The sequence below is a fragment of the Thamnophis elegans genome, chromosome 5 (assembly GCF_009769535.1).
Source record: "Thamnophis elegans isolate rThaEle1 chromosome 5, rThaEle1.pri, whole genome shotgun sequence".
Lineage (NCBI taxonomy): Eukaryota > Metazoa > Chordata > Lepidosauria > Squamata > Colubridae > Thamnophis > Thamnophis elegans.
In genome coordinates this window covers 28008266-28035069 of record NC_045545.1, presented here as the reverse complement: position 1 = coordinate 28035069, position 26804 = coordinate 28008266, and the positions used below count along the sequence as shown (strand labels likewise).

The following is a 26804-nucleotide window of genomic DNA, read 5'->3' as shown; positions in this document are numbered from 1 at the left end:
TCCATTTCCCCGACCCAGGACACGTATATGGTCACTGAACTCAGGGAAGCCTTCAGTTATTGCACAAAGAAAGCAAGTTGTTTGATTTTGAATAAATGTTTTATGCAAACCTAGCCATTGCAGCAAATCATGATTTATGGTTCAGTATCAATGTACCGTCCATATCTGAGGTTTATTCAGTAAATCACAGATAAGCAAACTATGGTTTAAAGCCATATGCAAACTTGGTTTCAGACAATTTTCCTTGGATGTAATAATCAGTTTAGTAAAGTTGTTTATTAGTTTTAAGATAGCTTGGTAGGAAGAATATTTTTGGCATGTATGTATTTAGTACATTGTGTCTGTGTGTCTCTGTGTGTGCTTGTCACATAATTCACATACTTTCTGTAAAGTGAGTTTCAGTCCAGGGTCACCCAAACAGCTGTTATTTCTTTTAATAGCTGCTTTAACCTACGTGCCAGCAAGTCAGTTTACAAAATCTGTTTTGTTGATGACTGCTGCGATAATAATTGTGGTGTTTGTGGCTTGGCAAAAGCTGAGGGTCTCCTCCGAGGACTCTTGCCAAAACCTTTGAAGGGGTTGAGGTAGATTCCCTGCCAGAATGAGTCACTGCTCTCTGTTTTATTTAGTGTCCTTTTGCCAAGGCTTTAGACACTTTCTGTTTTCATTCTTTTGTAGGCTTTCCTTCCCACATTGTGGTTTTCTTCACAGCCAAAGCTCTGGGTTTGCCAACATAGGTGAGAGAGTGTGACGAACTCTCCCAAAGCCTCTGCCAGACTATTTTAGGCCTAGTGATTTTTCACTACGGAGCATGCTCACATGCAAAAGTGGAATCAAATAATAGTACATTTTCAATGTAAAAGGACAATTTTAAATTAATAACGAAGAAAGTAGTTTTTCAACTTATGTCAATTTCAACGACAGCACACTACCTTCTCAGTAATAATGCAGGATTGTGTTTAGTACATTTATTTTAAGAATATTCAGAACAAAAAAAGCATTAAAGGTGAACAAACATGTTCTCTGAACTAGACTTAATGATAGCACACCATACATTTGAATTAAATAAACTGTGAACTAACTGATCTGCTGTTGTCTGTGGCTTCTATAGTGGTGCTGGCATGTGTTTGAGGGGATTAGGAAATAGTTTTGGAACTGGAGTTTTAAAAACAAAGTTACACCCTAGAGCCTCAGAAGCATAAAACAGATTGCTGAGATAGTGCATTTATATACCCTAAACCACTGAAGCCATTTCTGTTTTAGTGGCAATAGTAGCCAAGTCCACATATTGCACTAATCCTTGAGGGCACTTCCACACAAGCTCTTTGCCCTGTTTCAGATCGCTGTGTTCTCATGTTGTCATTCTATATTTACACTGAGCTGATTTATGTTTGTTCAACTGCACTGTATCCCAAATTGCAGAAAAGGGGATTGGTTTGCAGAAGCTCTATAAAGTTCAGGAGTATATTCTGACAGGAGTTCTTGTGCTACCTAAAGACATTCATTGTGGTTTGCAAATTCTTAACTCATGGATTAGTGTGAAGTATTGACCCAGTAACTGTGACCTCTGTTCATCTAACCTATTAAGAAAAATGTAGCTTTACGTGATCTTAACCAACGATGGCAAAAATACAAATTGGTGAAGTTGCAGTTGAAGAATATGAAACAGTTCATGAGCATACAAAAAACCCTGGTCTAATATTCCTTTCTCCATTCTTCACAGTAAAAGCAAAACAAAACAATTTTTTTGAAACAGGAATTCTTCCCGATTGTGATGAAAAAAGATTAATTTTTGCCACTTTAGAAAGATCTTTCCTTTAGAGGATTAGAGGTTTTCAATAAAATTTGATGATTATGTCTTCTGTTATAATTAAAGAAATGCATAATAATGCCTTTGCCCCAATAGAAGGGAAGAACATTATTGTTTTAATTGTTTGTAGACCAGGTATGATTAATTTTACATTTTCAAAACATTTGCCTACCTGAATTAATGATATTTCAGGGAACTACCATTTAGCAATAGACTTCATAGAACTATGTAGATTATATGCTTGGGAATTGTAATCCAACAAATCTATTAAAGGCTAAATTTACAAAGGCAAGGTTTCAAAAATAAATAAATAACCTAGCTGTTCACTTTAAGTTATCTTGCTGCAATTTACAGATGTCTCAAATGCAGGATTTTATCAAATGATTTTCTGTTCATTTTTTTTCTGTTTCCTGGTGGAAGAGCAGAACTTAAAATATCTCCCTTCTTGGAACTTTGAGTTCTTTATAAATGATTTGATTACTTATAATAGTTAATTAAAGACTTGCAGACTTTGTACATTTGTTGGACTCTGAACTCAGTTGGTGTTGCAGTTTTGACAATAGCTTGTGCTGCATGTTTTAATGATCAAAAATGATCATTAAATATCAATAGATATTTTAAGGCTTCTTAGGTAGCTTTCAAATTTGGTACATTTAGATGAGACTGAAAAGCTTTATGTATTTATCTTGTCTTTAGCTGGTTGCAAAATAATGTAAACACAGTAGTTTTAATTGAATTTGTTAAGTTTGGTTTATGTTATCATTTTATCACAGGAAGAAAAGGAACATATGTAATACTTTTTTTAAAGTTCAGAATCCTGAAAAATGCTATATTTCATTGTGATTCCTTTAAGAAAGGATTTCATTTGCTGAAAGTTGTTCATTTTATGGAGTATAAATACAGTGGAAGCTACTTTAAAAAAAAAAACTATTGAAAGTGGAAACAGTGAAAAGAAAAAGTAAGGGCTTTTTTCCCTGTTCAATGTGACAAACCATAGAATCTAAGACAGTACAACAGACTTAGTGAATGGCTGTTGGAAAGTTTCTTTCTGTTCACCAGCACGTTGATTATCCTGATAATAGAGCCATTCAGTTATATATTTTTCCAGCATAACAAGTAATAAAATAATTGTACATGAAATCTTCATAGAACTCCACAATAGATAAATGGATTAATTTAAGAAAAGAAAGTGAAAGAAAATTTCATCAAGATAATGGATCCGATTAATTAAAAATATTTGCAAAAGTTCTTTTGTCTTTAAATAATATCCCATTAAAGTTGGGTGAAGTTTTCTTGAAGCTTTTACTTGAGATACTTCTTTTAAAGCTTCATTCTGTTTTGTTTAGCAACTCAGTCACATAACATACCCGGAGACAGTTCTATCAGCAAATGTTTTGTTTTCTGAGGTTCATGTAAGTATTTAACATCAACTGTTAACTCAGTTAAATGAAATATTTTCATCCCTACAACAAAAGCAATAGTTCATAGGACCTCAAAATTCATGACAACTAGGTGTGTTGAAATGACATAAAGTCAATGTGGCAGGTGTTCAAATTGGACCACATGTATTTTACATGTTAATAAGAATCTAAAGGAGGGAAAGATTGTGGTTAAATATTTTCAATATAGTAAAAATGGGCTTTGGAGTACTCTGGAACAGTTCAGATACTGGTTGGAGAGTCTTGCCATGAAAACCTTGCTTTGATATGTGCTCTATCTAATGAAAGGCAACTAATGTCATGGAAAAGGGGGATCTAAATCATCTAAATGTCTTCTATTTTATATATTTTATTTGTTTGTTTATTTTTATTATTTATTTAATTTTATTTCTGCATGGGGGGTGTTTCAGAGATCATTGCTCTTGACTTCATAGGCTTCCTTTTTGGTTTCATTTCCTTTTGAATAAGGAATGGGTGCAGAGTACACTGCAGTAGTGGGTTCAACCGGTACAGTGCAACGGGGCTGGTCGTCCACCAAATGCATGCGTGCAGCACGTGCACATGTGTACTTACTGCTCGCGATGTTCCAGCTGCTCAGCAGAGCATCGCACAGGCGTCATACGCTCTGTGCACGTAAGCCCCGATCGGCTCAAATATAGGGCAGGAAGGCGGGTGGGCTCTCCGGAGCACTGTACCGGAACGGTACCTGGTGCTCCCAGCAGGCACCGGTATGCCCGTAGCGGAGCGTACCAGTCGTATCCCACCACTGGTACCCTGGCATTGACAGAAAAGTTATATATCAGTATGTTTTTGTTTTGTTTGCTTTTGCAACTTTCTGCTAATTTTTCAGATAGTGACTGATAGTATTGCTGCAATTACTACCACTGTATGAGCACTCTATTTGGTCAGTGATAATTACTATCTTGCTGGCAAAAGAGGTATAAAGTGTGCTATAATTAAAAGATCTGCCTGTTTTGTTGCTTATATGCATATCCAAAGTACTGAAATGGAGTCACTGTGTGTATTATCCCATTTTTGTGCCACATTAACCTGAAGATAATTGATATATTGCATAAATAAGTAATGAGCATTATTACTAACTTATAATAAATGACTTTGCACACAAAATAGGTGTACATAAATGTGACATGTTGCAGATGGAATGTTTATACAGATGAAGTCCTTTACTAGCCACTTACTCCTTGATTCTTGAAAGGTTAAGAAAAATCAATTTCCTGAAAATATGTGCTTGGTTTTACAAAAGTAAATAGTTTCCCTTTTTTATTTTTGTCTTTTAAATTTTAATCAGTGCTTTCTGAATTCTAAAAACTTGTTCTTGTGAAGCAGGCCCCTATCCTTTTGCTTACATTTTTGCAGCCCTGAGAACAAGAATTTTTAATAGAGCTGTGCTATGCTGCAAATTAAATTCCATAAAGATGCTTCTGAGTGCCCAGGGAGCGAATGTGCACTGTCTGCAGTTCTCTGAAATCAGGCACATCTTCCAGAAACGTGGTAGTAGAGGAAGAATTTCAATCTACCTACTTCTGCTACTACTTGCAAAGAAGAGAATGTGTAAACATTCAAGCAATATCCATATGAAGGAAACAAACTTAACAGTAGTGAGGAAAGAAAGAATATTTTGTCCATATTTTAATCTATAAGGAGATGTCAGTGAGATGTCACCAAAAACTGGTCTTACACTATTTTCAGATATTCAGGATCACATGGAGTGTTAGTACTACTTTATAATATCTTGGTAAGGCCAGACAATGAATATTATATCCAGTTTTGGTTGCCACCATATAAAAAGGTGTTGAAACTTTGGAAAGAGTACAGACAAGAGTAACAAAAATGATTAGGGGGCTGGAAGCTAAAACATAAGAAGAATGGTTTCAGGAATTGGGTATTGAGTGCTAACAAACTGGTGCTCAACCCGGATAAGACCGAGTGGCTGTTGTGTTTCCCCCCCAACAATAATTTGGCTAATACACCAACGCTTAGGCTGGGGGGTCAAATTTTATACCCCTCAGATAGGGTCCGCAACTTAGGAGTCCTCCTGGATCCACAGCTGACTTTTGACCATCAGCTGTCAGCTGTGACCAGGGGGGCATTTGCCCAGGTTCGCCTGGTCCGCCAGTTGCGGCCCTACCTAGATCGGGGGGCCCTCACAACAGTCACTCGAGCCCTTGTGATCTCTAGACTGGAATACTGCAATGGGCTCTACATGGGGTTGCCCCTGAAGTGCATCCGGCGACTACAGCTAGTCCAAAATGCAGCCGCGCGAGTGATAGTGGGCGCACCTCGGTTCGCCCACGTTACACCTGTCCTCCGCGAGCTGCACTGGCTGCCTGTTGGTCTCCGGGTGCGCTTCAGGATAATGATGACCATCTTTAAAGCACTCCATGGTAGTGGATCTGGGTACTTGAGAGACCGCCTTCTGCCGATTACCTCCCTAAATCGACCAATCAGATCGCACAGACTGGGCCTCCTCCGAATTCCATCTGCCAGTCAATGTCGACTGGCGACCACACGGAGGAGAGCCTTTTCTGTTGCTGCCCCGACCCTATGGAACGAGCTCCCCATGGAGATCCGCACCCTCACCACGATCCAGACCTTCCGCGCAGCCCTCAAGATCTGGCTCTCCCAGCAGGCCTGGGGATAGGCTTCCAATTACCCGCCCGAGTGTTTGATTGCTGAATGAAAGTTGTGTTTTATTATTTTTCTTTTGTTCACAAAGTGTTTGTTTTGACCTTGCACTTCCCCTCCCCTGTGGTTGTAAGCCGCCCTGAGTCCCCTCAGGGAAAAGGGCGGCATATAAATCCCAATAAAACCAAACCAAAACCAATATCTAATTTAATGAAAAGAAGGACTAGGAGTGGCATGATAATAATGTTGACTGCCATAACGAAGGGAAGGGGGTGATGGTCAACCTACTCTTCAAAGCCCCTAAAGGCAGAAAAAGAAGCAATGGATGGAAACTAATCAAGGAGAGAACGAATCTAGAAATAATACATGTCCTTGCCTTCAGAGGTTGTAAGTGCCCATCACTTTAAAAAGAGATTGGACAATCACTTATCTTAAATTGTACAGGGTCTCCTGCTTGAGCAGGAGGTTAGACTAGAAGACTTCCAAGATCCCTTCCAATATCCTGTTATTGTGTAGTAAAGGCCAAAATGATCACAGTGGTGGTAAGAGCACTCAGAGCGAATTTGGGAGGGTGCTTAATCTCTGTTCTTGTGTACAGTTCCCAAAAACAACATCAGAGCTCTTTGTCCAGAAGAGTGTGGTGCTAGAAACAGTTAACATACTATATGCATCATTCTCAAATTCCCAGGACTCTGATAGAGAACTCAGAAACAAGGAAGGCATGTAAAACTCTTAGGGTTGAGAAGGGAATTTATATGATTATGTGCTTGAGCTTGGGTTTTTTTTTTTTTTTTTTTGAGCTAACAATAGTAAAGACTATTGTTTAAAAATAATGAGCTTAGAAAAAAGATTGTAGAGTTTGCACACAGTGAATTGTAATTAAAGTTTATGAGTTGCTTATATCAACAACTGGCAGGAGAAACCCTAAGCAGCAGGTGACCCTAAACATGTGATGTCCTAGCAGCCGGGGTCTTTTTTATCCCCCCATTGGTTTAACCATCTGAAAAACTAAATTGAAAAAAAAAAAACACACCAAAAAGCCGGAGGCTGTATATTTTCATTGGGCCCCTGGGGAAGTATGGAATACAGCTTCCTTCTGCTTTGCTGGGATATAGCCAAAAACTTTCTAGAAGTTCAGCTTTGACGGGCCTTGTTGAAGAGGGGAAACCGGCCTTCTACCCATCGCCCATAGGGCTCTAAATCTGACATTTCCCACAGTTTTTTTAAGTAGTGATGTCGCTGTGTCAGCAATATGGTATGAATCTTGCGCTATTCTATTGTTAGCAAAGGTTCAGTCAAAGCTTCCAAGGGATTTCAAATGCGTCACTCCACTGTCCAGAGGTTTCTTTGGTAAAAAAAACCCTCCAAGAATTATAACATATCGAACCTGTACCTATAATCTGAATTTAGTATGTGCAGTTTCATACCGGATTTGTTTTAATACAAGAAACAATAACATGGAATGAGCTTTTCCATTTGAATCATTAGACATATAATATATTTTCTATGTATAGCTGAAATAAATAAAATGCAATATAAGTTTCAGGGGGGGGGGGTGGACCTTTCATGTAAATGTCTTTTTTCTATGTATGAGAAGTGAAATTTTCTCAAGGTTTGGTATATGAACAGAAAACTTTTTTAAAAAATTTAAAAATTGCATACTTAACAAATGATAAGTACTATTGAATTGTTTGGGAATTTCTTTTGAGTAGCTTGAATTATGACCAGTTGGGTTTCAACAAATATTGTAGACATTCCTATCATTCTATTTCTCAGAAATCTTTGTCATACTTTCCTTTGCAAAGGAAAGCAATTCATTGCTGATTATTTAATGAAAAGTAACAATATTAATTAACTTACACAAGATCCTTGCCAGAAACACTCAATAAAAACCAGTTATGAATAAATCTTTTTCAGGAGATATGAATCTATTTATTTATTAAATGTATGTGCCACCCGTCTCACTATCCAAAGTGACCTTGGAATATTACATGCTGCATATGTTATATGTTATATTTTGTACTAATGAGTATACTTATAGGACTTACAGAACTACTGCCTATCATGTCTGTTTCACCTAAGAGGATGTCAAGGGTCTCCCCTCCTACATGAAAATAAAGGATGGGGTCTGTTCTGACCTAAGCTTCCCAAGAGCATGAAGCAAACTCCTTGTGAATGAGAATTCTTCTCATTCACGTCCAACAAAGTCTTTCAAGGGAGGATTTACAGTCACAGACCTTATCTGGCTTGGACAGGTGCCAGGCCGATATCTGCAAAACTTGGCAAGGGGTCTCAGAAAGTCAGACTAATTGTCTCCTGCAAACTCCACTCCCCTTTTACTTTTTTATTTCCTCTAGGAGGAGCCATTCATCGTCCACTTGTCGCCTCACTCCCAAGTCTGTTTTTTAGCTGGCAACTCTGCGCATGCGCACACTGGGAACAAGCTCCACCTGTTCATCTGCCTGACTGATGTCTGACTCTGATAACTGCTGGGGGCCACAACAGGGTCTAGGAAATGATCTTTCTTACTATACTACACTACAGAGTAACATATTCCTGACGTATGTAGGACTCTCAACTTGCCACCTTTTCAAAAGGCCATTCTGTGAGACACATAGAATATTCTGCCTTATTGGTTGGAGTTTCCATAAATTGTGTTTATTCTATTTTAAGAGGCTGGCTAACTATATAGGGATTGTTTAGTTATACTGATTTTTTTTCTTGCTGTAAACCATCCAAAATCTTCGGGCAGTAAATAATTGGTGTATAATTAACAAAATAAATAAATCATTCCATTGTGATAAACATTGGATTGGATAAGATCAGCAGTGTTTGAGGAGTTCAGCCTCTTGAAGTTATTTGGCGATTAGGATGTCAAAAATTGTTCAGCTTGTTTTTCAGGTTTTACAGGCAGGAATATAAAAATTGAGGGCTTCTAGGCATAACTGCTCTCATCCCTTAAGCCTTAAATATTTACAATTTTAAAAATGTTCTGAAATTACCATTTGAAGAGCCTGGGGAGGGGAGAGTTCTTGTAGAATCTGTAAAATGGTTACTCCAAAGCTCAGAATTCTCCAATCACAATAAGGACAAATGTAGATTTATGAAAAACTGTTTAAAAAAAAGAACAGCATTGAAATGAGCATAAGAAAAGGTGGTCTACCCAAAACAAAATATATTTTAGTCAAAGAAAATTTATGTGGGATATTTCCGAGGCTCTTGTCTTTTGAAAAATTATACATCATTTAAATACCAAACATCATAGAAAATAGCACTCCTATGTTTGTTAGAATCTAGAAATATAGTCCTGTGCTCAGTGGCACTATGTTTCAGGTAATATTCTGAGTTAAATATAGGATAGGTTTCACCATTTTGTGATCCTTCTACAGGTACCCAGATATCCAGGTGGTTACAAGTGAAAGTCCTACCAGAAGTGCACTATCATTCCAACTCACCATGTCTGTTATTTCTGTGGTATTATTCTGAGATACATTTTATATTGCTTACAAATTAATGGTTTAATACAGATTTCAACCATAGCTTCCCTGATTATAGATTTCAATTAGGTATGCTTTCTGTGCTTGCGTGGAAACAGAAATGAACAATTACTTAAAATGTAGATACTTTGCACCCCAAATCAGAGCTTTCCACATCTACTATAAGCTCCCAGGAGCTACTTTTGTAAAGTTCTCTTGATTTATTATTCCAGGGCTCAAAATTGGGCACACAGATTTGAATGATGTCAGACAAATATAATGATTCATTTTATGATGACAGCCTCCAGTCTCTTTTGGTCTATATAAATTTATTGTTTATATGATCCTTTTAAAAGCAATTTTACTGTGTTTATTGAGCTGCAGTGTTGAGCCATGGTGATCAAATTGGTTTATGATAAATATACTCAAGAAACTTATGATGGTAATTCATTTTTTAAAAAAAATTAATGCTTATTATTGTAAGCAATGTTTTTTACATCACATAATTATGTGGAATATTGACTTATACATACCCAATCTGCCTACTTCTTGATTTCCTTACTCACAGAGAACTATAAATATTGACATCTATGAAATACACATTCAGTCAGATTTCAGAATAAATTTGTTGTTTTGATCTGGGTAGTTTTTGGGCAATTGAAGTGTATGACAACCCTCTTTTAAAATATTTCAGTCTATGGAAGTATTTCATTTAAAGATTATCTATTATCACACTTCTGTTTTAATTTTAAAGAATATACAGTATATTCAACCAAAAATTCTTCAAATTATCTGTTTTCTTTCCAATTTTTCATTGGTTCTTAAATATTTATATGGTCATTACATTTATTTTCCATTAAACTTCAATATTCAGTAGCCCTGAATTGACAAATTTTAAATACACACAGGATATAGAATCAGGTGTGACTTGTTTTACAACGATCTCGCATAGCACTTGGTGGTAGCATCTTTCATAGCATTCTGGTCCCAGTTGTGGTCATAAATGAAGGACTACCTGAATTTGTATGAATCTAAGTTCAATTATCTGATTAAAGACCAAAAGCTTGGAAGGCATTTTAAGTAAAGAAGGTAAATTTATTTAATGCACAGATGATTGGAATTGGCTTTGGTAATTTTATTAATTATAATTATTCAAAACATATGGTGCATGAATAAATGATGTCATTTAATGCATTCTTCTTCAGCCTGGTACCTTTGATATATATTGGTATGCTTACCTGCAAATTGTAGCCCAATGAATCTTAAGACTACCAGTTTACTTAGGCATAATAGACATTTGACAACAGCTTGGAAATAATGGACAATTGTTGTTATTAACATTTGTAATTGTATAACATAAGTTTTTTACAGTTTGCTCAAGAAAAGAATCCAGGAGCCGCCTAGGATAATAATATGTAGTTTTAATGTTTTAATATTTCAATTATTTTTAGGCCTTCTAAATTAATTTTTAACAGGGTTTAATCACCCTTGCCTCTTTTTTAAATTTTAATTTTATATACTGTTTTTAGAGACTAAATAAATAGGAAATGTGGAGTTAGCCCTCCCCCCCAAATAAAATGTTCCTAATTTAACAAATTAAGTCTGAAAATATGAGGTTAAAAAAGCCTTATTGTGGTGCTTGCTATACTTTCTGGCAAATATGAAATAATGAAATAGATGGATAAAGATATAGCTTTAAAAGGATTGCTAAAGAATCTAATATTTTTCATTTTAATGGATCAAATGGATCAAATACTATTGTTTAATTATCCTTTTAATAATGTTATTAATCACTACAGATAATGGGATAAGATGTATCTAAATACAAGTATTTAGTATCCAAAGCTCTTGTACAAGTACAGTATAAAAATAGTTTATACTAGACAGTACTGTATTCACATACCTCTGAATGTAAGTCCCATTGAACATAATGTGATTTATAAAATAAACATACCTAGAATTCCTTTATAAAATAGAGTATAATTTCATTAAACATTCATTTTTTAAAAAAGACAACAGTATAGGTCTCTGTAACTTATTTATGTTTGTAGGCTCATATATTACATGACTATAGCACAAACTGTATAATTAGAAACTCGGAAGAAATTTAGCAAATCAGCATGTTTGTATAGTATGTGTTATATATTTTTTAGTTTTTATAGGGTCTGTGTTGCCTTAGTGTGCCATATTGTTTCAGAGAATATTTTATTTAATTCAAATTTCAGTGATTTGATTAGCATTAACAAGTGTAGCCATATACAGTAGTTCAGGGAACTCCTCTATCAAAGCTATTTCAAGAAGCAAGACTAAGATAATTGTACATTACAAATCTATACTGATGTTAATAACTGATTGACTCAATTTGGCACCATTCCTTACATCCATATAGAGCCATAAAACCACTAGTGTAACTGCAACATGGTTTTTAGGGGGCACAGGGAAGCATTATATTCTTCCAGATGTAACAAGGAAAATAAGGCAAATTACCAAGCTACTGGATGAATTCTAGATAAATTATTATGCAGAACTATATTTACTTTAGATGCAATACAATATCCAATTGCAGTACAAATACCAGCATCATGTAATGCATTGAATGACAAGCACCATAATCATATGGTAGCCTTACATTAAATAAAGTTCTCCAAAGTTAATAACCAAGACACATAAATGGAAATATTGAGCTATTAGGAACACAAGGCTTTTGTGAATCATCAGATTCTCATTCCATCCCTTAAAAGGGCTCTTTAGCAAAGTTTGTTACTTTTAAAGATCAGGGTGTACAAAATAAATGGAATTTAAAAAAACATATGTGGCAGATGATACGGATTATTATTTTGGAGCAAATTATTATTAGCAATGTTATCAGCATCTTAGTAATAAAAAGAAATGATCATATTTGAGGTTCAAATTATAATACTTAGAAGCTTACATATAAAGACTGGTACCTACATTTTCACTCCAAAATCATTTATTTTACTTCTCAATTCCAAAACTTGGAACAGCTAGTGCTAAAGAAGAAAATTGAATTGTGAAAGAATTAGTTTCCAGTCTGAAATAGCCATGTTGTTTTTTTTTTCTAGTCAAGTAGTTAATAATGTTTTTGTAGCATAAATTTTATCTATTAATTTTGTGAATGCCATCTTATTCAGTTTACAAATCAGGCAAATGGAAATTCTGCACAAAATACAGAAACTGACAATTGAAAAGCTTGGACCTTGCAAGCACTCCATGGCCATGGTGGTGACGCAGTGATTAGAATGCAGTACTGCAGGTTACTTCTGCTGACTGCTGGCTTTCGGCAGTCTGATTCTCATCTGCTCAAGGTTGACTCAGCCTTCCATCCTTCCGAGGTTGGTAAAATGAGAACCCAGATTTTGAGGGGAGGCAATATGCTGATTCTGTAAACCTCTTAGAGAGAGCTGTAAAGCACTGTGAAGTGGTATATAAGTCTAAGTGTTATTGCTATTCAGCACTGCATTCTGATTGGACTCAACTCCCTTCAGTTGAAGATCTTTGAACTTTCAACCTTTGATGATTCTGAAGTGTTTAAGTGATCTTGTTGTTTGGCCTTGCAGATGTCCTGATATTTCTACTCTTTTTTGTCTATTGTCTTTTTTCTTTTTGTGTTTTTGACTTATTTTTGTTTTATTTTTGGCCTTATTAGTGGTAGATACAAGGGAGGGGAAGAAGAGCAGGGGGCAAATGTTTCTTATTGCCCTCCCTAAGCCACCCCCTTTTCTTTTCCAAAGGGGATTAGTGCTGAAAATTTTGATGATATGTTCTCCACATTGCCCACTTTATAACAACTTATCATAAACGAATATCCCCGTGTTATTACAATAAAGAAATATTCCAGTGTTGTACTTTTTTATATTTCTGGACTGTACATGTTTTCATCCCAATATGTGATTAACTTGGCATGCTTTTTTCTTCTTTCATATCTCTTTGACTTTGTGCAAGATGACTTAGTTGAGTGAGTAACAATATTTTTAAGGGCATTCTGGAAGTCTTGGAGTGCTCTCTCATTTTTTTCAAGTGATGTCTGACATTGTCTCTTGATTTGAATCAGAATAGAGCTAGAAGGGACATTGGAGGTTTTCTAGTCCAACCCCATGCTCAAACAGACCATATACAGTGGTGGGATTCAAAAAAAAATATTACCAGTTCTGTGGGTGTGGTTTGGTGTGCATGGCTTGATGGGCATGGCAGGGGAAGGCTACTGTGAAATCTCCATTCCCACCCCACCCCGGGGAAAGTTATTGCAAAATCCCCATTCCCTCCCAATCAGCTGGGACTCAGGAGGCACAGAATAGATGGGAGTGGGGCCAGTTATAGGTGATAGTTACCAGTTCTCTGAACTACTCAAAATTTCCACTACTGGTTCTCCAGAACTGGTCAGAACCTGCTGATTACCACCTCTGACCTTATACCATTCCAGACAGGTGGCTATCTAGTCTTTCCTTAAAAATATCAAGTGATAAAGCCTCTACAACCACTGGTTAACTGTCCTCACTGGTAGGGAGTTTCTTTTTAATTCCAGGTTGCTTCTCTCCTTGATTAGTTTCCATCCAATGGGAAATGGTGTTCTATTCCATTTCACGTTGAATGCCTTAGTTCCAACCACAACCATTGTATTCAGATTGATGAAATTTGAGCATATTATACCCACTTTAAAAAAAAATCAAATGACATTATTGATTGATTCGAAAAATCTTGAATGCTTCTCTCTTCTGGACCTCAGAAATTATTTAAATCCAAAGTAAGTTTGGATTTCAAACTACTTTAAAAGTCTGCATTTTGGACACTTTAGATCTTTCCCTTGACTAGAGGACAACTATCCTCTGATCCTTTAAAATATCCTGAGAGAAATGTAGAAGCATTACTTGAGTTTCCATACTGCAAAAATAGTTTCATACTCAAAGGCTATTTTTCAGTGGTGGGTACATTGTGAATACTGCATCAATTATTGGTTTTTAATAGAACACTTATGTCTGATGCTTTGTTTTATTTATTTTTTTAGCTTATTCAGTCCTCACCCCTTGTCCTGGGATTGTGATATTTTAGTACATTTTGTTCTTCCGGTGGAGAACTAGAAATTGCTTAGAAAAGGAGTTTCCAAAGTTTTTCATATTTTGGAATCAATTAAAAAAATTCCCAGAACCCCTAATTAAGAGGGAGTGCCTAGAGATAGAATACCAGCTGTATTTGAATGTTTTGAATGTATTTCAAGAACAAACTGGAATTGTGCTTATATATACATTTTCAGATATTTTGAAATTCATCTCTGTTTCTGACATTGTTGACTTTTGTGGTTGAAATGTAGCTTAGAAATCTGTAGCTTCTAGAAATCTGGAAACATACAAGGAGATTGCCCAATGTAGTATTTTTATTGATTTGTTTACATTCTGCTTTTATTTTATTTTTTTCTCAAGTCTATGCACCTAATATTCCTTCTTCTGCCTATTATCCCTATAATTATCCCTAACTTGAATTTTGGAACATAATCTATTAAGTGGTTGGGTTTTTTTAATAGACATGTTTTTTTTTAATAAAAAAAATCTTTAAGTGACTCCATCCTGAAAAATAATTATTTTTAGCAGTGTGACTCTTTGCAATTGTTTTCAAATTATATGAAAATAATCTTAAAATTTAAAAGTCAACTTTGGGGAGGAGATCTAAATTCATTCTTAATTTTGGGATGCCATAATTCTTTGTCAGCTTCTTGGCAATGTCATAGTTCCAGTCAGTGTTTTAAACTGCTTGTAGTACAGATACCCAGATAACTTCTAAATAGAATTGTTCAGCTATTTCAAAACATTTGAGATTAATACAGTGTGAAGTAATTTATATTATTGTACGGCAATTAATTTAAATAACAGAGCTCTGCATATGTCTATAAAGCCACATAGAGCCAATTGGAAGCTCTCTAAGTTTTTTAATGATTCAATAAAATCAAATTGTGTTAAATTCATAGACATGAATAATGCAAATCAGTTGTAAGGGCCTGTTAGGAAATAGCTAATAATTTGAATTCCTTTTATGAAATTCACTGAAAATAACCTGAAAGAAAGAGTAATATAATGTAATTAATAATGAAATGGGAATGTATAATGGAAATTAGCAATGTTTACCCATATGTTTTGTTGTGGCATTTAAATATTTTGTTTGGATTTTATTTGGGGAATGCTTAGAAATTAATAAATCTGTTTATTTCCTTTTCCCATAGCATTATATATATTGCATGGTTGAGGAAATAAGGGCCAATAATTAACTGTGAAATGTCTTTTATCAATGAGAAAAAAGTCTAAAACAGTTCACATGATTTAAAGCTTTAGTGGCAATTTACTCTTATATTTGGATAATGATATGCTAGTATCAGTATTGGTAGTATTTAGAATTTGCTACTAAAATAGAAGGTAGGTTATGATTTTGCAAAGGAAAATGCACCATGATACAGAATCCAGTTACTGTACAGTCTTTGGTGGCAAATATAATTGTGACTCTTCTGACAATCATTACAGCAAAAGAGTAACTTTTAGAGGGATCTTTTTTGCAGAACCTTCATTGACGTTTTAGAATCCTTCCATTAATAAAGCGCAAAAGTCCCTTCTCTACTTAAAACCAAGCCCCATCTGCCTTATTATAGAATCCACTTTACTTTTATTTATATAATATATTAGCTGTCTTCCTTTTGGATTTGAAACAACTGAACAATATGCTGTTGGAATGTTAGTTTCTTTTGACACACAGCTAGAAAATTGACTTCCAGTCTGGACAGTGGGTGCTAAAAGAAAAGTACCGTCAACATTCTGACTCCATTCAACTGCGTGGCAAAAGCTTAATGCTGGTTCGTTTCCGGGAGAATATTTGGATTTGGAGTCCTATCTTGTTGGCAAATTCAGAGCAGTGGAACTGCAGGAGACTGAAAGGAGGCCCCCTTCAAGAGCTCCTTCCTTGAAGCTGTACCTTTCTTTTAGACAGTTGTCATTATCTTTGTCTAAAGGTCACGGCCAAATTGAATAAAAAGAAAGCTGTGTGTTCCTGTCGCTGCACAAAGGCAGTATTGACTTTCCTAATCCAGTTTGCCGAGGGGTGAGAGAATTAAATTAGATATCTAAGCACAGAAATCGAGAGCCTTTGAAAACAAAGATAAGGAGACAGGCTGTATTTGCCTCCCCCCCTCCTCCTCTTCTTCTTCTCTCTCTTTCCCTGGGAGCACTGGGCTCACAATTTTGCAGGTGTGTCATCTGATCCATGGCTTGCATCGATCAAAACTGTGCCAATGCATATTTAATTAGCAAGGGGACCCTGGATGCATTATGGCCATCATCCATATATTGAATGGACTGTCAGACTTTTTGAATGCTTCCCAAACCCCCTCTTGCTTTGTTGTTTGGGGAGCTTCTGCATTTTGTCTGAGCGGCCAAAAGTTTCTTTGTTTTTAGTTGCTGATGCATACAACACCACTGAGGAGAATACAAACAAGTGAAGTCCTGAAGTGTTTATTTTGTCTAATGGGAAGGGAGGGGGTGAGGATTGAAAACCTGGGCTTTAATTCCTTTGGGTAACAGATTTTTACCCAACTGATTTTTTTTTTTAAATGGAAAAAAAACCCTAATTAAATGGGATTTTAGACTATTATATTCAAGATAAAGCATTTTATGACAGCTTTAATTAAATCATGAATTAATGCCGCTGCTGCACTTTTCCCTTGTAGTAAAGCAAGGGAAAAGAACTTTTTAAAGTAAACATTGAAGAGTATTAAAAGGTGCAAGAAATCTTTTCTACACACACAGACACACCAATAACCCAGGGCCAATGCATTTAATGCTAAAATGAAATAAGTAAACCCTGAGCCCAGTTTTGCAGAGATTTGTGTTTTGGCATTCTGCTCATGATCGTCCTCGTGTATCGATTCACACATCATGGGTTGCAATACGGATTCCCCCATGCACAAAAGCTACTCCAGAATTTCTGGGAACTCCTTTTTACAAGACAATCCAGACAAAGTATTGCTTGCTAAACAGATGTAATACACAAAGTCTGCTCAGAATAAAGGGCAGCAGACTGTGCACATGTTTTGGTTCCATTCAAGCTCATCCACACAGTCTAGCTAGTTGTTTTTGCTCATTTGCTTAGGAGCTGGCTTAGCACAGTTTTCCTGGTAAAGTAAGGAGGAGTGGGAGGCTGGAGGAGGGGTGTGGGGAGGGAGTGTAAGGCCACAAAGGTTTGCTGCAGGGACTCCTGGGAAGTATATTTGCATACATCTTCTCACAAAGGCTGACTGCTTCCTGGCTTAGACAGAGTGTTGCCTGATAAACAGACTTAACACACAAATGTCTGTCTGGAATAAACAACAGCAAGCTTTGATTTACATTTCTATTATCAAAGATAATCTCTTTCCCAGTGTATGGGAATTAAAAAGCCTGTCACAAAAATGAGTCTGGAATTGCTGTGATTTTACTACTATGTCAAACTCCCTCTCCCTCCCCCAACCGAGGAGTTGATGAGATACAGTAGAGGGGGAAAAATTAGGAGTTAAAGATAGCAATAAAGAACCTTGGCCCAAACAGTCAAATATATAGGCATATCTCTAATGCAAAAATAAATAAATAAATAAATAAATAAATAAATAAATAAATGTGGCCTACATTAATAGATGATAAGCAAAGGAATCTCTCATAGACTTCATTGATTTGCACCTTGGTAGAGGGATAACACTTTAGAAGGATGTAATGATTAACTTGAATGGGATCCAAAAGTTTCACAGTGCATGATTCCAAAACTTTTCAGCTCTTTGTACTGCAACTGTCCTCAACCCATCTGCAATGGCTATGGATAATAGTCTCATCCATCTGGAGGATAGTGGTTTTGAAGAGGCTCCTATAAGTAGATCAAACAGAAAGTATGAATGATGCGATTATCCAACAATACCCCCATTTTCAGAGAAAGAAAAGGGTTGCCGTATTTATATTCAGTCAATTTATCAACCTTCCACCAATACCAATATTCTCAGAGTGATCCACAGCAATAAGATATAAACCATTAATAGCAAACAACCATTTAAAAGTTAAGACAGTATATAGGACTGCCAACATTATAAGCTTCATATCATTTCACGAGCATATTCTTTGTTCCAAATGTAAAAGGGTTTTTATCTTTAAATAAAAGCAGACTTATAAAGGTTACAGTTTTCCATATCTAAATGATTTGTAGCAAAAGAATAACTAAATTTGTTTCCCAAAAAGTGGCTATTTATGTTCATGCATCTTTCTGTAATTTTTAAAGAGGGATAAACTTTCAAGGATTTTGACACAACATTACTGTGCCTATGAAAGACAAGAAATTCTGTCTAAAGGCTACTTAGTTTCAGAAAATCTGAAATGCTTCATCAAAAATAAAATGCTTGACACATCTCTAATTTTCTCTTTTCCTTTTTATCATTCACCAAAATGTATGATGCAAAAACATTTTTTTTGCAAATATATTGCTGCTAGTACACTCACAGTGATCTCTGAACACAAGTCCTATGAAACAACATATAGTATATAACTCTTGGCTAATTTGTTCCATAATATCTCTATTTCAGCCTCCAAAATGTTTTAAGAGGGCACCATCAAATCGTGCTAGGACTAGATTTCTGTATAAAAATATGCTATAACTCAAATTGTTATTCTTCACTATAATGCCTCTAGCTCCATCTGTAGTAAGTTATGTTGGGCACAATCCGTTTTTAAATTCCTTTTTGCGGGACAGTCGTGGGTTTCTTTCATTGAAATTAATGAAATGCAACCCTTTTTTTTTTAGCCTAATTACATCACGTGAACCCTGCTATTTTGTAGTTACTTGTGTTTTTAACACTATTTGACCAATGGTGAAAACTGATTTGAGAGAAATTAATATGTAATACTTAAATTATTACGTATATGTCCAGTGGCTTTAATTTTTCCAAATGGTACCTTTGCTTGTTTTTCTTTCTTTCTGTATAGAATTGAAAATTAATTGTACATTTTATCTATATCTCTAAGTGATAATTTTATCAAAATTGCATCTGAAACTTCTTTTTACTTTTATTATTTACCTGCTGTTATATATATATCCACCTTTTAAAACCGCATTGTTACATGCATGCAAAGGGTAGAGAATGCAGGATATTGTATGTAATATGTGGTGAATGTGCATTGTGATCTACATTTTATGTATAACGGAAAGTATAGCCCTTTTATCAATAAATCTGTTATGCTATGGAGTGTTGCAGGATTGACCCAAGTAGGCAAATTTCCATCAGCTTGATGGGCTTTCTCTCATCTTTCTTCTGCAATCCACATTCCTCCAACCTGAAATTTGTTTCTAACAGAGCAGATTTCAATGGTGGCTATTGCCAGCCTTCCTGTTATCAAGAAAAAAGTGCAGCAAACTAAGATAAGCCTTCTAGCATAGATCACTAGTGGGATGCTAATGTATGTGAGTGCTTTTTGTTCTCAAGTAGCTGCTAATAGCTGCCTTACTCCCTCTCCCATGTCTTTGGGTGCTTGCTTGTTTCCCATTCTAAAAGTGGTTGATAAGGATAGATTTTAAGAATGGCTTGGGAGAAGAAACATATTTATAACACGTATTATATTAATTCCATCCTTGGAGTCTTGAGACCCATTGTATCATTTCTTTTCTAATAATCTCTAATAACAAGAATATTTGGAAATGAGATGGATGTAAACAGTCTAACTCAGGACTATAACATAGCAGAAAAGTCCCCTTGGTTAACTTTTAATCCATCTCTAGGAGAAGTTCCCTCTCTTAGTTTTAAATAAAGGAGGGGGGACCTCCAGGATAGCTAGATGAGGACCCACATTGTTGGGGGAAATATGCTGACTCGGTAAACTGCTTAGAGAGGGCTGCAAAAGTACTATGAAGTGGTATAAAAGTCTAAGTGCTATTGCACTGCTACATAGCATCTACATCAGGGGTGTCAAACTTGTGGCCCATGGGCCGATGCATCACGTGCTGGCCCCACCCCACCCCTGCCTGGCTTAGCGAAGGGGAAAAAGTCATGGTGATGACACCATGAAGATGCAAGTTTGACATCTCTGATCTACGTACTTAAAATATAGTGTGACAAAAGAAAACCTGAAAAAAAACCCTGAAAAAAATAGGTACCAATATATTAAACAAGAAAAGCCAAAGGCCTAGGCAAGGATACAACTACCTTGAATTATTGCTCCCAATAATGGCACCACAATTAGGGCTTCTTTCAAGGATCTTAAAGGTCAGATTAATACATGCCAGTATAAATATTCTGGTACCAAGCATTCTTGGCCTTCTAATTCAAAAATAAAATAATAAAATATGTTCAAAACCGAACAAACAACCAGTACACATCATAGAAAATAAGCATCATATTTTCCAAGCTTTCTTGGGTTATCTGAAGATTCTCTATTAATTTCTGAAAAGCAATAGAGAGGAAAAGATGCAAAGTAATGGATTATTGTGCTATGTGGTCCTCTCTGGGAAAGGAAGAAGCTGTTTTTTAGTGACAAGCTAGATATAGGAATATTCCTTAAGCTTCATAAGGAAAATGCAATCCCTTCAGTTTCCTCATTTTCTGTACTTGGGAATTACTTACATTGCTTTCATGTTGTCAAGATTAAGTTTCTGTTCCCTGGCTCTCATCCAGTTCATTTCCTTCTCCTGGTGTTATCTCACCTAGTTGAGATTTGAGAGATACAGCCTGGGTGTCATCTGCATATTGTGGTCAGTGTGATCAAAAGCAGCTGAGAGAAACGGAGGAAAAATGACATGCTAAAGATAACATGTAGTCTTCGTATGACTTCTGTCCATGTAAAAGCAGGCATTTCCTGTTATAATTCTATTCTTATTTAAGAGAGACAATGAAGTTCTTGTTTAACTTTCTGAGTACTGTATCCGGTAAGTTTTCCATGATATGGTATCAGAAGTCAAATTTTAAATCTGTGCCTTCCTAACATGAAAAAAGGAAATCCTTTCTCTTGCTATAAACACAGACATTAGATTGTTCTAAGAAAAATGCATTACTTGGTGGAAAATATCAGAATCCAGAAAACTTGTTATTGTGATTATTTTTTAAGATGAAAATGTAGCAGAGAAATGCTTCTTAAGCTATGTACTATATACAGACACATTCACAAACCCTGAGCATTGTTACTGATGATCTTACTACTTTTTCCTGAAAATTGTCTTTTTGAAAAGAGAATTTTTGCAATCACTAGAACCCAAATGAAATATCCAAACAGGATGAATGTTGAATCAGCTATTAAGAGTTTCTTTTTAAATATCTTATTCCAGAGAAGGATAAAATATGCTATTGTAATCAGGCACATACAAACCATTAAGATTTATATACAGTGTACTAAATACATGGAAAAATTAAGTGGATTACTTATTTAGTAATTCATTCTATTTATGTTGCCTGATTCCAGAATGAGAGTCTGCGCAGCTCACAATAACACAACAGAATAAAATATATGTGATAAGAAGAAACGTAAAACAAAAACCATAGTAGAAAACAAGAAAAACAATAAGATGGCAAATTTGGCAACAACTCAAATATCCCACAACATTGAGTGGGAAACTCCAGCCACCCTATGCCTGGGAGAATAGCTAGGTCTTTATGGTGCACTAGAATGCCAGCAAGAAGGGAACCATCCTGATCTCAAAAAAACCCAAACCATCATGTTTTAGAAGGCAGGTGCTGAAACAGGAGGCACACTTTCTGAGTTCTTATAGATGATAATATTTGATCAAGGAAACCCAGACCTTTTGACTCAAATTGACCAGGCAGACACATAGGAGATAGGCAGTCCCTCAAATAACTGTTGTATTTCATGTGGGGCTTCTAAAGTCATAATCAGCTTTTGAATTGCACTGAAGCAAGCTGGCAACTTCTTGAAGAAGTGGCATCCTATGAACATGCTCAAGTATACCCATCATTGCCCACAACTGGGACAGTTGAAGCTTTCAAGTGATCTTCAAGGGCAATATGCCTGTAAAAGCATATTGCAATAATTGAACCATGAGGCATGGATGGCTATCTGAAGAGCTTCATGATCCAGAAAAAGGCGAATGTGATATCATTAGGTTACATCAAACTCCACCTTGATGGAGTTTAATCAGTCCAGGGACTTTTTGGGAAGGTTCTTCCTGTGACTAAAATTACAGAGAAATATATAGACAGACATACAGACAGAGATATAGATATAGATAATAACAATATAATCAACATAATACCAAAAGATGGGGGTGTTGTTTAGAGTCCAGAGAAGAGCAACAAAGAGAGTGGAGGCTAAACAGTACAATGAACAGTTGCAGGAATTGGGTATGAGAAAGAGAAGGATGACATAATAGCAGTCTTCCAGTATTTTATGGGCTATCACAGAGAATGACAATCTATTTTCCAAAGCACATGAGGGCAGAACAGGAAGTAATGGATGGAAGCTTAACAAACAGAGATCCAACTGAGAATTAAGGAGAAATTTATGTCAGGGAGAACAATCAATGGAACAGATTATTTTCACAAGTTGTAGGTGCTTCATTACCGGAGTCCTGTCTGAAAATGGTATGGGCTCATTGTGTGAAATGGTATGGGGTCTCTTTCTTGATGAGGGGGTTGGACTAGAAGACTGCCAAGCTTCCTTCCAAATCTGTTATTCTGCATTATGTGTATACTACCTGGTTCCTAGTAATCTGGATATATTGTAAAGCACCCTCCTTTGTGTCACTTAGAAGATCATTGAGCACAGTTTTATTTCACCAAGCTTTCAGTCCCTGTTAAATATTGGCATTCAGTTTGGGAAGCATTTGTATATGATTGTTGCCTTTAAATATTTTAGTGTATCATAGTCTGCCAAGATTATTCTTATTGGGGGGGCGGGCTATAAAAACCATACAATAAAATAAGTAAATATTTTGTCATTTAAAAAAAAACAAATACAATGGAACTGAATTATAAAGAGTATGAAGCTTTATACCTTTGTCCCCTGCTTGATCCCAGTTTGCATTGTGGGTTGGATATACATATACTCTACACCAGGGGTCCCCAAACTCTGGTCCGTGGACCAGCACTGATCTGTGGCATGTCAGCAAACCAGATTTCTCTGCTTCTAGAACAGTGGTTCCCAAACTTGGCAACTTTAAGACTTGTGGACTTCAACTCCCAGAATTCTCCAGCCAGCAGCTGGCTGGAGAATTCTGGGAGTTGAAGTCCACAAGTCTTAAAGTTGCCAAGTTTGGGAACCACTGTTCTAGAAAAAAGAAAAAAATTGCCCTCAACTAGTTTTCCTAGCTTCTTTTTCAGACTAAAATTCATTAATAAGGATCTATAAATTAAAACGGCGTATTCTGTATTTTTATAGGGGCAGGAGTAATTTATATAAATATGAAAAATGTAATATTTTAATAGCAAGCAGTTAGCATGTTAATGAATTTTGATAGCATTCAAATATCCTCTCCAAGGGGGATGGGCAGTTAAGAAATATAAATTTTAAAAAAAATAGGCATGTTTTATATATATAAAAACATCATTGGAATACAAAGCCCAGGTCTTTGCTGATAATATAAAAGTAGTCTTTGGGTTATGATTGTAATGGAGCCTGCCTTTTACTCTCATAAGTTGTGACTGTTGTAAAGCGAGTCACCACATGCCTGGATCCATTTTTACAACCTTTGTGGTGGTGGTTGTAAAACAAACACCTCAGTTGTTAATCAAAACCATTATTTGCTATGGGGCGTTTTTGCCAAAAACTGGAAGTAAATGGTTTCGACAAAGATATCGTAAGTCACATGTCCAGTGGAAATGGTCATATGTGCAGATCAGTTGCCAAGTGGCCGAAATGTAGTCATAAGATCATGGTGGAGGACTGACTGTTGGAACTTTAGAACTGGGTTGTAATTACTTTGCGGGAGGGGGGAATATTGTAACTTTGACAGTCAAGGACTTACACCTGTATAGGCTTTGAAGTCTTAAATGATGAATTTTGGCTTCAAATTCATTTTTTTAAAATGCTGTAAAAATTAAACATTAATATAAATCACCACCTTGCTTCCTGTGGGGCTGTTTCGGTTTTTGGGTTTTCTCTATTAAAAATGCTTCAGACTATAAAGCCGGCTACTCTTCCACAGTCAGCTCCTTTAATTTTGGACCATATTTATGTTTTGTAGATTCAAGTCAGTCAGAAAGTCCCAGCCAGCCAAGCGAAGCTGATATTAAGGACCAGCCTGAAAATGGTGAGTTTTGCCAAGCTTATGTCAAGTCTGTGTGTTTTTTTAGGGAAATTGAACCACAGGCCCCAGGAGATGCCTTAGATGTATTAGATATGCCCATTTTCTTTCAAGTAAGGCAGGGCTTGGAAATCATGGCCCTTTTATGACTTGTGGACTTCAAATCCCAGAATTCCCGAGCCATCCATGTGGCTCGGGAATTCTGGGTGTTGAAGTCCGCAAGTCATAGAAGGGCCGTAGTTCCTCACCCTTGAAGTAAGGCCTGGTAGTTCTGAGCAGGCTGTTTATTTCAAGCTACAAACAAGGCAAGTGGGAAAGCACATTGTTTCCAGTTACAAGTGTCCCACTTTTGCCACTTTTCTTTTTTGTTGAGTAAAGATAAAGAACTGAAAGAATAGTGAAAAAGATAAAAAGAATTAGGATTGCATTGAATTTGGATTCAAGGCAAGTTCTAAAGAACAATATCCTATGATTCAAGTAGGTTACAGAGGTGGATGGGCGCGTACCTGGTTAGCCTGGATTATGTTTATATTCTGTCTGGAAGTGCGATTGCAAGGAAATACGACTTCAGCAATAGAGTGGTCAATGCTTGGAATGCACTTTTGACTGTATTGTTACATCCTCTAACCCCCATAACTTTAACCTTAAACTGTCTACTATTGACCTCACCCCATTCCTAAGAGGTCGGTAGGGGCGTGCATAAGCGCACCAGAGTGTCTAGCGTCCCTATCCCACTATTCCCATTTATTTGTATCCATTTCCTGTGTTAATTCATGTTTATTCTTATTCCTGTTATCTTGTACATGAGTGACAAACTAAATAATAAATAAATAAATAAAAATGAAATCATTTTTAGTGTCATTGGGAATGGAGTCATTCCTGTTGAGAATTCTACCCCAATTTTTAATGAAGGGCAGATTCAGCAATCTATTGGAGTATAAGGAGATTAGTACTTTCACCAGTATAAATCATTAAAGTACTCATCAGTGATATGCCTAATTAGCATTTGCCGGCCATGCCTAATGGTATTAAAGACACAGGAACATTTCTTAGTATTTGCAGAGCCACACCATATCACATTAAAAAAAATTGAAAGGAAAAACATTACCTTAAAATTCTCAATTATTGCCAAAGGAATTATAAATTAAGGCCTTTAATACTTGGTCTTGAAGTATAGCATACAATTTCTTAGCTATAGTTCGCTTACTGTTATCAGATTAAATTCTTTTGTTTTACTGAGGTTGGAGTAGGTGAGAAACAGTTAAAAGAAATACGAAGTCCACCAACATTCTTAACAGATTTGGCAATAAAGTGTTGATAATACAAGGCTTAATAAAAACATGTACACATTTTTCAAAGAATTGTCTATATTTACATATAAACTTGAAAAAGGGATAGTATCCATTACTCCAGCTGTTCTCCTGTGCTTGCTGATTTAATTGTGTATTAAAAAGTTGTTTCCCTGAATATCTTCAGTATTCAAATCAAACATCTTGATAATTCAAAAGCATGTCCTAACTCTGTCTTCAAAAATGAAAGATACCTTGTTCTTCCTAATAGTAAAAAGTATCAAACAATTTTTTACATTTGTTCATGGAATCTTTGTGATAAATGCATTTTGTAATTGCAGATATTTTGTTAATGTGGTATAAGTAGTCAATTATAGATATTTTTGTGAAGATAAGGTTGGGCATAATGGCTAAGTTGATGATTCAAAGGAATATTTGAAAAAACAAAAGTATGATCAAGTGAAATCTAAGCGGGTCTAAATCGCAGTACAAACTTAAATTCGTACTTCAATGTCACTCTTGTTATCAATGTAATTTACAATATGTTTAATTTTGGATACATTGAAAATTTAAAAGCAAGCTCTATAGATCTCAAATACATGAAGCCTGGATCTAGTTTTGTAATAATAGAAAAGTGGGGAAAAAATGACATTCCCGTCCCTCAAATGCTAGATAGAATAACCCCATTTTCAATTTAAAGGAACAAAACCAGCCATTTCTTGAGTGGCTAGTCCTTTGTAAAATATGGCTTGGTGCATCCTTTCTAGAATAATCATAAAGAGTCTACAAGTTTTTCTTTTATCTCCTTTTAAAAGGCCACTCAGATCCTAAAATGTTAATGCTAAATATTATTAAGGAAAAGATGCCAACTTTTTCACTAAAAGTATACAGT

The 26804-nt window shown here is 35.9% G+C and overlaps 1 protein-coding gene across 4 annotated transcripts in view; it reads left to right on the top strand.

Moving 5' to 3' along the window:
* The window catches only part of NFIA (nuclear factor I A), a 322795-nt gene that overhangs the window by 174043 nt on the left and 121948 nt on the right, over nucleotides 1-26804 (top strand). For all 4 annotated transcript variants that reach the window (XM_032218140.1, XM_032218139.1, XM_032218138.1 and 1 more), the window contains exon 3: nucleotides 24564-24629. In XM_032218140.1, coding sequence (XP_032074031.1) covers nucleotides 24564-24629 — 66 coding nt within the window. The remainder of the gene's footprint in view (nucleotides 1-24563; nucleotides 24630-26804) is intronic.